The following is a 12,202-nucleotide window of genomic DNA, read 5'->3' as shown; positions in this document are numbered from 1 at the left end:
TCGATATTAGAGCTGCAAAAATTGCAATAAATCTTCGGAAATCCTAATTTTTACAGAGTTTTCAAGGCTGAAGTATTGCTCTTGTCACGTGACCGGACAGGTCAGATTCACATGACTCAAAATGGCGGACGGAGAAGAAGAGCGCTCTCCTCTGCTTGGCGGAGAGAAAAGTCCCGAGCAGGCTCCTCTGTCGCCTCCGGGATACCCCTCTTCAGGTGGGAACGGTAGAATATAAGTCTGAGACTACACTGAAGCTAGATTCATCCAGTTATTCTGGCGAAACGGAGCGTATCCTAGCAGATAACATGTGTGTACGCAGACAAGCTAGTGCGAAAACATTTGCTCTCCCTACTTTAGCTGTGTGTGGCAGTCAGCAGATGTCGGTGTAAATATTTAATGAAGTAGGTTTGACCAGACTTATTACGGTGCTACTGGCTTTGTCAGTATGTTTGTTGGAAGAGAACGCTAGAATCGCCGGTTTGGTACAGCCTTTGCGGTGCACAGACACGCATGTTGACTTGTTTGTGAACACTTTTAGTTTCATACGTACTCAGACTAGAGGAACTGTCAGTGTCACATGTTCCGCGCGAGACATAATTAGTCTGTTTTTGTTTTGTTTACCATGACGCATTCTCATTCTCATAGTTGTACATCTGCACCAAACATCTCTGTGATGTGATAGAGTCATGAAATATCTGAAAAGCTGATCACAAACTGTTAAACTTAAAGTGTTGAATTTGGTTTCCTGCCTAAAAACAGATGGAAAAAAGATGCAAACATTATTTGTTGATTGCGTTACAGATGAAAACTTTGCATAATTTAACAGCAAAGTGTTTTGCATTGTAAATGTAGATCTGCTTTGATTTGCTTTGGGTAGATTGAGATTCATATTGTTATAATGAAAAATACTTCAGTATCCTTATCATGTCAATATCATGAAAATGATCTTTTCAACTCCTAATCCTATTTAGAGTAGAGTCAGAATCTTTAGCTTGTATAATATGAGCCACATTTTATCTACAAATGTATATGTAAAAGACATCTGACACTGATCTCTGTGGGTTATTTTGTGCACTATATCTGTTTAAGCTTGAAAAACAAAGACTATTTGATATTACTGTAGGTTTATTTGTCTTCATAGGGACTTAATTTTGTTTTACAAGGGGAAAATAGGTTTTTGCATTGATTTTAAAGTTGCGGTTGAAATAATTCTATAGTACAGTTACTGTAGTAATACATTGGAAATGCATATTCAAGCCATTCACACTGGAGAGGTCACTGGACAAATTGTGAAATTAAAACTAATGCAAACATTTCAAGATGTATTGTACAGTAAAAGAGTTGTCTGTTTTTTCCTGTAGGCATTCCATCGTCCATCCCGGTCGGCCCCGTCCCCCCCATCTTGCCTGACGAGCAGCCCCCGCCCTACACTCCCACAGCAGACGGAGGCATTCCAACCATCAACTGTAGGGTCTGCCAGGCGCCCGTGTCACTGGAGGGCAAACTACACCAGCATGTCGTAAAGTGTACCAGTTGTAATGAGGCCACTGTAAGTTTGAATGAAGTAATGCAAATTTTTTATAGTCGGAGAAGTTTTTTAGTGTAGTGTTAGAAGAAGAAAGGTATTTGTACTGTCGTCTATGTAAACAAAGCATTGACGAACTCACAATATGTTAGAGCAACCATATCACAGGGCTTGCCAGAAGTCAGAAATTTAGAGCAAGAAAATACTTCAGGTCTGGGAACTGTGACTTGAACTTGCCTTGAAACAAGAACATTTTGAAGACTTTAACTTTAAGGATTGACTTGACTTGATTTGATTTCGAAGGTGATACTGAGATGATTGAAAGGAAAGAATGGTACTTCACTACCTTGTACAGTAATTGAATTATGTTGGGTCATATTTCCACCAAGCACAGTATAAACATCCTTACTAGATTCTAAGCTTTAGTAACAACAAAACTTACAGCTGTCAAAAGCTACATGTAGGTGTGACAGGTGGTTCAGTGTTATATAACCAACTGATGCTGTGCTGTGTGTGAAAGGGCGGTTATACCAGCTATACAGCTATACAGCTACAAATCTCAGTATTACCTTGCCTTATTTGTCCTGGTTTGGTGGACACCCTTTATGTGGTAAACATAGACTATTCCTAGTTCCATGCTCAAGTTCATGTTTGAGGTATGTATTTGACCAAGTTAATCACTAAAGGAGGAGCACATTCCAGACAGCCGTCAAAAATTTTGCACTGTTGTGTTGGTTACATTGCCGATGGGTTGGTTAATGTTGTGGCAAAGTTAGCCTGGCGTGATATTTGCACTCAGTGTCTCTTATTTCCAACTTGACTTGAAAAGGAGTTGAAACATATATCATAAAGTTCCTATGATGTTTTTAGAACACAGGGCTTTCAATGACTTCAGCCGTCGGGCAATCCTTCCCACGGTCAGGCTTGTACCTCGGGTGATACGGAATACACCGTGTTGTATTTTATTTATGTCATACCCACCTGAGAAAACACATGTTTCGATGGGAAATGCACCAGAAGTTAAGAGAAAATAATGTGTCCTCGAACAAAAGATTGCAACAGCAGCAATTCAAACGTCCGAATCAGGTATTCAAATTTTCAACCATGCCGTATTTGGCCCGTTCAAAATACATAGTTCGATTTACTCGAAGGAAGCCCGTGTGATACAACTTAGAACCCCTGTAATACAGAAAGTTATCACACGGTCCGGAACACCTGTATCGAACGTTTTCGTGGCCCAGGTATGACATAAAACTGTTTATGATACAACAGATGGCAACTTGTAGTTGTACAACAATGCTATGAATCTTATAATCATACAGAATAGACATGTACATGATATTGTACAAAAGTATGTACTCTCACCTCTCAAATAGAAGTACCCCCTGGAATAAAAGTACCCCCCGGACAAATCTTCAAAATCTAATAAAAGTACCCCCTGGAATAAAAGTACCCCCCGGAAAAATACCAAATTGACATGTAAACTGTGCCCATGCTACTTCAGTCCAAGAGAAGATGATAAGCAGGTACTAGGCTCTTTTTATTTATTTATGCCTCAATACCATATCAGTTATTTTTTTTTTATTACCATATCAGTTAATTGTATAAATAATGAACAGAATAATTCCTATGTTATTGCACATATTTTCTTTATCTGAGTGTCACACCATCAACAAAGATTAAAATAAAAGTAAAAAAATGAATGAAAATAAAAATTGAAGAAATAAAAAAAAAAGTTTATTTTATAATCATTGTTACAAAATAACATTTTGAAGAAACATTCCAACTTAGAATACCTTATTCACCACTTGTGCTATTTTCAATGTTGCAGAAACCAAGGTCATAGACACTGCCCCCTATCGAGAAATACCGGTACTGCAGAAAATACATGATTCTCTCACGCATTACCGCGAGATTCGGCGTGAGTTGATGAATCCAACATGGCGGATCTTTTCGAGCCGATTGATCGCTATGCTTTGTTTTGGAATGATTTTTTCGTTGCTGGAACATTAAAACAAGTTGACTACGGGTGAAAAATAGTGGAAAAGTATTGGTAACTTTTTAATTTGTTTGGTTGGTGGTTAATTTCTGTGTTTTGATAGAGAATTTACGGAAGTAAGCGACTGTGTGTGTAGCATGTGACCTCGATGTTTTCGTCTTTGTTCAGCGCAACATTTCAAGATTTTTGGAAGGTTAAAGATGGTCTAAAACGAAAAGGATATATTTTTTTACGAGTCCAGTGCCGAATCACTTGTGTTCCGGTATTTTTGGACCTGAACCGAAACGTTTTTGCAAGTCCAGAACTGGTCCTGCGTACCGGTACGCATCCCTAGTTATGTTTGGGTCATAGCGCTAGCGGCATGGAAATCCGCGATGCCTCGTCCGAAATAGTGAATATTAAGCAAAAATACAGCGGAAATATGGGCAGAAAATACCAAACTTTCAATATTTTTGGGGTTCCTGGTTAGTAAAGAAAGCCCCAATTTGAAAAAAAAAATAAACGTACCGTCTAAAATAAGGACGTACCGGGTGGATTTTGAGGCGGAAAAAAATAAACGTACCGGTACGTTTATTTGAGAGGTGAGAGTAACCCATTTTGTTTGCTTTCCTATCATATAGCCCATCAAAACAGCTCCCCCTGGCAAGAAGTATGTGCGCTGCCCATGCAACTGTCTCTTGATCTGTAAGAGCACCTCCAGGAAGATCGCTTGCCCAAGACCAAACTGGTGAGAAGTTAGAAAATATGTCAATCTTTAGACATGTGTACATGTCTTCCTTTACTTTATCTTGAACTCCATGATGTGAAATAATGATATAGTGTAAAGATATTTTTTTTACTGTGATGAATGATGAAACTATAAATTCCAACACAAAGGGAAAATGGCACTGAAGTTTACAACTGAACAGCACCAGTCTTTGGTAAGGAATGAGTGATCTGTAACTTCTATACATAGATGACATTACTTTATGCAAGAAGAATACAACGTTAGTCAAGGAAGGAAGCAGCAAATTGCTCATTCATTGACAAAGACTGGTGCTGTTCAGTCGAAAAGTCCCATTTTCCATTTGTGTTGGAAATTGTGGTTCACTCCTGCTCTAGAATAAATGATACCAACTGTTGAACACAGATGAGCCATCAAGCTAAGATTTGTTGATGTTGTTGTTGTTATTGACAGTAAGAGGATCATCAGCCTGGATGGCGGAGGTGGAGCCATGGCCCCTCCCATCCCTCCTGCAGGTGGGACCAGAGTTATCTGTGGACACTGCAGTATGACCTTCATGGTGAGTTTTGAGAAAACCAGCTCATTTAGAAATCATTATCATGTAGAAATTATCACTATTACGATCCGGTTTAGTGTCCAGTGTTCCCTGTCTTGCAAGGGTAGGACATTTAGAAATAAGTTCAGCATACTTATCAATAAGAGAAGGGATGACCTGGCTGAAAATCTGAGTCATTTTCCACTAGTTACTAATTATAGAAAAACTGGTTAATTATTTGCTTTGCCATATTCTTCAGACTTTGTTTTAGCATTTTCTGAACCTCTGTTTCTGTTAGTATCATAATTGTTTTCATAACAGTTCTTTTAACTGAACTGATCATCTTTTATCTATTTACAGTTTACATCCACAACAAATGCCCTGTCAAGGTGTCCTCATTGCAGAAAAGTGTAAGTATTGGTGCACATCTTCATGTGAGCTCTTGTGTGTATTTTACAGGAATATATAGATGTGAGTCATTTCTGTATGAACCAATGTCAGACTACATGTCTTTGGCAGGGAAACGATCATAGGAGTAGAAAGGAGCTAGAATAGGATGAATAGTAGGTTGGATAGCTAGTAGGCACTATGATAACGTTGTGACTCCTGTCTTATACTGTAGGTCGTCTGTCGGAAGCAGTTATGCCAGAAGGAAGTGCACCATCTGTGTTGTGTTGGGCATGATCTTCATCTTAGCAGGAATCGGGGTCACGGTAAGAAATATACTGCAAGATTTTCGAAGTTAAATTTATTTAGGAGAATAGGGCCACAAATGCACCCAAACTATAATAAGGTACAAAGAAAAAAGATTTAAGTGCGTAACATGATGTATTAGATTATCGTCTCCCTTGTTCAGATTTGTAGAAGGAATCTGGAAATTAATGTTTCTCTTGTTCAGATTTGTAGAAGGAATCTGGAAGTAAATGTTTTTTCTGATACTCAAAATGTAAATTTCAAGAATAGCTTGCATGTATACTAACATTCAGTAGTAAATTTGTTATAATGTATAATAGCATCTTTGCCTCCATAGCTTTGCACAAATGTTTAGGTGAATAGTCAAAAGTGATGTGCAGCTGTATATATTTAACACTGTCATCTTCATAACCAGGTGGGAACTTATGAGTTGGCAAGACAACAAGGAGGGATCTACTTTGCATGGGTTGGTAAGTGTCTAAGGCTTTACTCTGTGTTTGATGTACATGTTATGTTACATAATGGAGCTCTGGGGATGGGGGTCTACCAACATGTATCAACATCTGTACATGTAACATGCCCTGCTATGTGCTTCTGTGCTAAACCTCAGTCATGCTCACAAACTACATGTCTAGCTTTTTTAAGCCTACAGGCAACTGAACGCTTATACCTCTTTCCTTTGTCATCGACAGCAAGCATGATTTGGGGTTGACTGATTTAAAAAGTTAAATTGCTTTACTTTTTCCTTTGATATTTAAAGACCTGCATTTTTTGCAATGCCTTAGGCATGGAGCCATTTCTATTTTGTTGATTTTCAGGTGCATTCATCATCGGGATCCTGTTCCTGATCCGGGCATGTTACTACGGAACCCTGAAGGTCAGCTACATCCAGACCTCCCCCTGAGACAACATGGACCAGTCCACTGGAGAAGATGTCCCCTAATAGGGGTTGGATCACATCACCAAGAGCATAAGGATGGGGTGGATTAACTTGCAGAATAAACTATACTGGCCCAGAAATGCAAAGGTTAAAGTTGTGTAACTGCTCTTTTAATCTTATTTGTACCCAAATTGATGCAAATTGTGATCAGAAAACAAGACCACAGTCTGTATGATTAACCTCCTTGGTATAATTTATCTTCTAAGACCTCATCGTATGACATATTGCTGTATGACTGTGACTTATGTATAATATATGTATATTGCTCTGGATGACTTTGTCTGAATAAGGTATGTAAAAAAATGCTATCAATTGACGTGAGCACACTGCTCATGGGTAACTTAAACTCCTTATTTGCATGATTGTTTTAAAAATGATTTGCTAAAAATACAGAAAGAAATGGATTGAAATTGTTCACAATTTGAATGCGAGAATGTATTAGGACTACTTTGATGGAGACTTTTCTTCACAAAGTTGATCAGTGATTGCTAGTATGCAGAAATGCCTATTTTTAATTTTGATACTGAAATGTTACGCTGCTGTAGAAATGTACTCATCAGACTGCCAATTTTTCATTGGTTCGCAAAGTCCAGATAATGAGAATACTGTAGATCTTTTACGGTGGTTTTGTATTGACAGAGACCTCTCCTGTGCAAATATATCCCCGCAAATATAACTGTTTCAATTGAGAATTTGAAACACTGCAAAAAACTCCTTTTCCGTCCTACTTCAAAATAAAACCACTAAGAAAGTAAGTGAATTCACAGTATAGAAGAATTGGTATATATTATATATCTCGAATTTACTTTGACGCTGGTATATTCAAGATTGTAAAAAAAGACCCAAGCCCCAGTACCGACTCAAGAAGTCCTGAAGTTATCCTTATTCTATATATGTCTACAAGAAGTTTCTTATTGATGATGCACCAATTCTGCAGTGTCTTCATATTGTAAAAGAATAAGAGGATAAAGGCTTGTATATATTACATGAAATTCACTACTTCTTAGTGATTTGCATTGTTTGTCTTTCTGTATTTGCATTACTATGAATTGTTCTGCATTACATTTTCAAATGTATTTTCATAGTTGATGTTGATACTTCTCTTTACCATGCATTGTTTTGCTAGAAATGTCTGACTTCCTATCAGAAATAGACTTCTATTCATACTTGAAGCCTCATAACTTGATTTGTATCTTGACAATATATTCAGTGTTTGATAATTTAAGAAATGGATTTCATGTACATTGTAAGTCACAATTCTTACTAAGTTCATCAGTCCATTATATAAAGCCACACCTTTTTTCATAATAATTTTGTGTCATTAATTGATCGTTATGTTTCTATTTGTCATTAAAATATTGCAGAATGACCTGTATGAATTTTTTTAGGACAAGAAGACAAGTTCTGTCTGTAATTGCATCACTTATGGAAACTCCATAACATTTTTTGTCTTTGTCCTCTGTATCATTATTGAAATGCGTAAGAGAAATTATTGCTAAATGTTGGTAGGGAAAAAATGGTTTGGTGAAATGAAATAGTTCATCAAATGTCTTTTCTTTCTTTTTTTCTTTACAAATACAGTCAAACCTGTCTATAGCGGCCACTCAAGGGACCGGACAAATTTGGCCACTATAGACAGGTGGCCTCTGTATAGAGGTGGTAACTTGTAGATAAAATACCCAAGGGACCGACAAAAAGTGGCCACTATGGACAGGTGGCCCCTCTGTAGAGGTGGCCCCTAATACAGGTTTGACTGTATTGTCTTTGATCTGCTTTACACATGTGTTTACAGATACTGTGTAAGGGAACAAAAATGAATTTGTAATGCAGTGCAGTCCTACATGGATGTGTAGGAGATTTTGTCATCTTTTTCCTCATTTTTTTTTAGTTTGATTGAAGTAGGATTCAAACTAATGGCATTGTCCTTTTTTAGAATTGTGTGGAATGGATTACCATTGTCACTGATACACAAGATGACATATACATGTATTGTATACTTCTGGAAAAAAAGACATACTCTAGAAGTTGTTTTGGGGTGGAATTATAAATTATATAATAGCTCTGATTTCGTCAGTCTTCTGTGTGGGTTTTGAACCAGAAGCTCAACATGTTTTATTTGTCATCACCAAAGGCTGAGGGTAATGTTTTTGCCTGGTTTGTTGTGTGTTTTGGTGTACCAGATTTTAGTGACAGCTGGAATGAGTTCAAATTTGGGCCTTCTAGTGGCTTTTTATAGTATTTTTGTGGAGCTTGTGAAATCTTCCGGTTTTTGTTTTAAAGATCATCATCCTAAATAACCCCAGATGACCCCACAAGGGGCAAAGTAGGGGGGGTTGAGGTCCTGGGTTAGGGCGGGCAGCCCTCCTGCCTGGCACGGAAGCACTCAACGGTGGGAGCATGTACTACCGTGCCAGGCAGGGAATTCCACTCCGGAATTGTTCTGGGAAAGCATGAGAATCTGTATGCGGCTGTACGTGCAAAAATTGGCTGGGACTTGAGATGGTGGCTACCCCGAGTCCGCCCTTGGTTTGGTTTGAGCAAGTTCCGTGTATCTATGTTGATCCTGTTATAACGAGGTTATAAAAAAGGTGAGGCGGTTGTTCCTCCTCCTTTCAGGGAGAGGGCATCACTGCAGGTCATTGAGTAGATGTTAGTAGTCTTAAAATTGGTAGGCAAGTCTTAGATTGACAAATGTTTGGGACTCCTAGCAGCTTGCATGGTAGTTCAGGGGCACGTTTGTATGAAAAATTGAATTTGCAAGACCAGTAATGGGGTTGACAGATTAGCAAGATTTGGGGGTTGTGGGTGATGGTATGGATAAAAGTGTTAATATGCTTCTTTTGCATAATTCATGGTCGAAAGTTAAAGAGAATTGATTTGATGGAAAGTAATGTGTGAAATAAGTGACAGAGCTTTTGTCTTGCCAGCAGCTTTTTCTGGAAGTACAGGGGCGTTTTTGTGAAGAAGGTCGACTTGGCAGAATTACGTTCTGATGATTTATGGGTTGTAGGTGGTGACGGGTCAAAATGCGCATAAGTGAAGGTATTAAGGCTGACTTCATTTGCATAAGTAACAAGGAAAAATTTAGCAAACTATCGATTTTTGTATCAACAGTAATAGTTAAGATTTCCTCATCCACATGATATCGAAAGGCTCTACACAGGAAAAAGTTCATATGGTAGTTAATATTTCTTAATCAATATACCTTATTTCTAATTTGTTAATGTATTTTCCAACACAAGGCATCAACAAGCCTGTCTGCAAATGGAAAAGTGCTCTGACACCTGCAATGCATTCCCCCACTGTCGTGCCGTCTGTGTAGCTTAGACACTATTTGATGTACAAATTGGTGAAATGAGCTTTGACCTCTGACCCGTCATGTGACGGTCCTATGCCAGCTGGAAGAAAGTGTGTGTTTTTTTTAATCCCAGAAATGTTGTAAACGCGCGATTATGACTTCTTCAACCTGACACATGGCATTCCTAGGGTTGATCTGTTGTTGAACGCCTAAATTCTAGCTAAATTTTCTTCACTAGTGCCTGTCACACAGTCCAGAGGGGACTGGTCGAGTGACACAGTTTTGTGAAACAAACTTTGCCCCCTGAAAAGTTGCCTTCGTCGAGTTTAGCAATTTTGTTTTTGGTAGAGCGAACCCCCCGCCCATGATAATGCCGGTGGCAGGAGAGCCCGAGGTGCGAACTACAGGTGGACAGGTGGACGGTAAGTCTCTTTACCAAACGCGAAACCTAATGTTTTGGCACTTCTGTGTAAAAAGGGAAGTGGGGAGGGGGGCGTTTCTTAATACTTACACTAAGTTACAGAATATATACACAGTCGCGGGTATATCATGCCTGCTCTTGTCAATTGGTGCCTTCTTTTTGCTGCTGTCACATTTTGCTGCATAGTTATAAAGTACATTCACCAAGAGATGGCAGCTACTATAAGTTTAAATACTACAATAGTAGTAAAATTAAATGTAGTAACGTTACCTATACAGTATGTAAAGTTGATAAAGGTTTTTGCGGGGAAAGAAGCCCACACTGGCATGACAGGTAGTTAAAGCTGCATGCCTGCAATATATTTTCAATACATATAAGATAAGTAGCGCAATGGGTAAATGTATAATGTATACTTACTTTGCAATGAAAAAACTATGGAAGACAATGACTGCCCGCCTCAGTGATATGCACTGCGGCTATGGTGATGATGAGATGTGCATACTTCAGGGATATTCTTCTTCTTATATATATGATGCATTAGTATTTTTCTTCAACTTCACGCTTTTTATAAGCAAAGTGCTCTAATGATATTATAAGGGATCCTGGTGCAATGATCTAAGAGACATCGTATGATCCCATACATATTAACTATTATCCTATTTTCCCAAGTTATCACGATGGCCCTTATTGACGCTGCCTATGATAAGAACGAGAATGTGCGAGATTTGATTGGCACATCGCTGTATGACCTGGGACGCAAGCAGCCAGTCATGGTGCTGAGTTCCCTGCACTCTTACCTCATCAGACATGCCAAGGTACTGTGTAATCTTCACCTTCATGTGTTGTTTTCTTCTTTAGTTTACTTGTCAATTTCATTAAATTGAAGACTGACATGTTGGGGGGGGGGGTACTCTTGGTGTGGAGGGGAAGGTTGCTAGGGTTTTGTTGTTTGAATTTCTTAGTGTTTGAAAGAGAGAGCCCGCAGCTCCTCAAAGGCAGGGGTGCTACTCCCTTTCCCGCCACCCTAAAGTTGGGTGGCGGTGATTACCCATAACTGTGGTGGAAACTGAAAGTTACAAAAGTTGGGAAGAACAAATGTATGTGGCAGTCTGTACACAAAAAAGAAGGGTGCAAGGCTTGACTGTTTTCTGTGCACTTTGGTGAGTCTGTATGCATGTGTTTCATGTATGTTTCCACCTTTATTTCCATGTGCTCAGGAACATAAGGGACACTGACAGGAGGTTAAGTCAAAGATCCCGGAAATGTCCCAGCATAGGTTTTAGGTTATAAATGTTTTGACTTGACTTTCTGACTCATGCTCACTTGAGCCTTAACTACTGAGGATGGTGAAAGCAAGGCTCCTTGGTGAAAGTTAACCAGTCTGTGTGACAGGCTCAATATAGCTATAAGTGCTAATTAGAAACTATGCGACCCCTTCTTGGGTGGAATATGTTAGAAGGGACATCAAGATATGCCATCTAACACTCAGGGGTGGACCCACTGGACAGTGTGAAGACTATCCGACTGTTGCCTACCCCTGTGCAGCAGTTTAATCAAATAATGAATACTACTACTGCTTCTTCTGTTAACTGGAGCGTGATTGCAATTTGAAGAATGTTGTTTGGGTGAGAATTAGTCTGCTTTTTTTAACATTATTAAGGTTGGTAACAATTGTGACCAGACACCTGTTTGAATGTGTCCCAGCTTGCCCAAGGCCATCGTGTAGTGTTACTGTCCACCATCGAGAGAATTGTGAAGGACACCATCGACGACATGCCACAGGCTCTGGCTCGCGAGCTCATCGACTTGAGTTTGGACGAAATGACCAGGTCAAAGGTCAGTGCCATTTCCTTTTATTCTATAGATGTAGTCCAAATGCCAGTATCCCCCAAATCTCTGTTCAAGATTGGTACGAGCATAGGATTCAGGAATGTCTCTACTATAGCTACCCATCATTCTGTCCCAGGACTTCTTGAAATCCTAGTGTTAAAAAAAATCCAAACTGTATGACATGAAATTACTAAAAATGAATGAAATTCCACTTTCTTATAAGCTTGAAATGACAGA

The 12,202-nt window shown here is 39.0% G+C and overlaps 2 protein-coding genes across 3 annotated transcripts in view; both read left to right on the top strand.

Moving 5' to 3' along the window:
- The first annotated feature begins 33 nt into the window (after window positions 1-33).
- Window positions 34-7,785, top strand: LOC118417220 (type 2 phosphatidylinositol 4,5-bisphosphate 4-phosphatase-like). Of its 2 annotated transcripts, none has more exons than XM_035822682.1 (8): window positions 34-215; window positions 1,362-1,549; window positions 4,145-4,251; window positions 4,702-4,807; window positions 5,144-5,193; window positions 5,406-5,496; window positions 5,892-5,946; window positions 6,295-7,785. In XM_035822682.1, exons 1-8 carry the CDS (start codon window positions 122-124, stop codon window positions 6,378-6,380), a joined length of 777 nt encoding a protein of 258 aa, XP_035678575.1. In that variant the 5' UTR covers window positions 34-121; the 3' UTR covers window positions 6,381-7,785. The 2 variants fall into 2 exon arrangements, with proteins under 2 accessions (XP_035678575.1, XP_035678574.1); XM_035822681.1 differs by having other exon boundaries at window positions 81-224.
- Window positions 7,786-9,784: 1,999 nt separating this feature from the next.
- Window positions 9,785-12,202, top strand: part of LOC118418156 (maestro heat-like repeat-containing protein family member 1) — a 36,890-nt gene continuing 34,472 nt past the window's right edge. The window contains exons 1-3 of the mRNA XM_035823992.1: window positions 9,785-10,136; window positions 10,805-10,950; window positions 11,840-11,971. Of these exons, the coding sequence (XP_035679885.1) occupies window positions 10,079-10,136; window positions 10,805-10,950; window positions 11,840-11,971 (336 nt within the window). The 5' untranslated portion in view covers window positions 9,785-10,078. The remainder of the gene's footprint in view (window positions 10,137-10,804; window positions 10,951-11,839; window positions 11,972-12,202) is intronic.

This window comes from Branchiostoma floridae, chromosome 6 (assembly GCF_000003815.2).
Source record: "Branchiostoma floridae strain S238N-H82 chromosome 6, Bfl_VNyyK, whole genome shotgun sequence".
Lineage (NCBI taxonomy): Eukaryota > Metazoa > Chordata > Leptocardii > Amphioxiformes > Branchiostomatidae > Branchiostoma > Branchiostoma floridae.
Note: the sequence above shows the minus strand (reverse complement) of the source record. Positions and strands in the feature narration are given on the sequence as shown.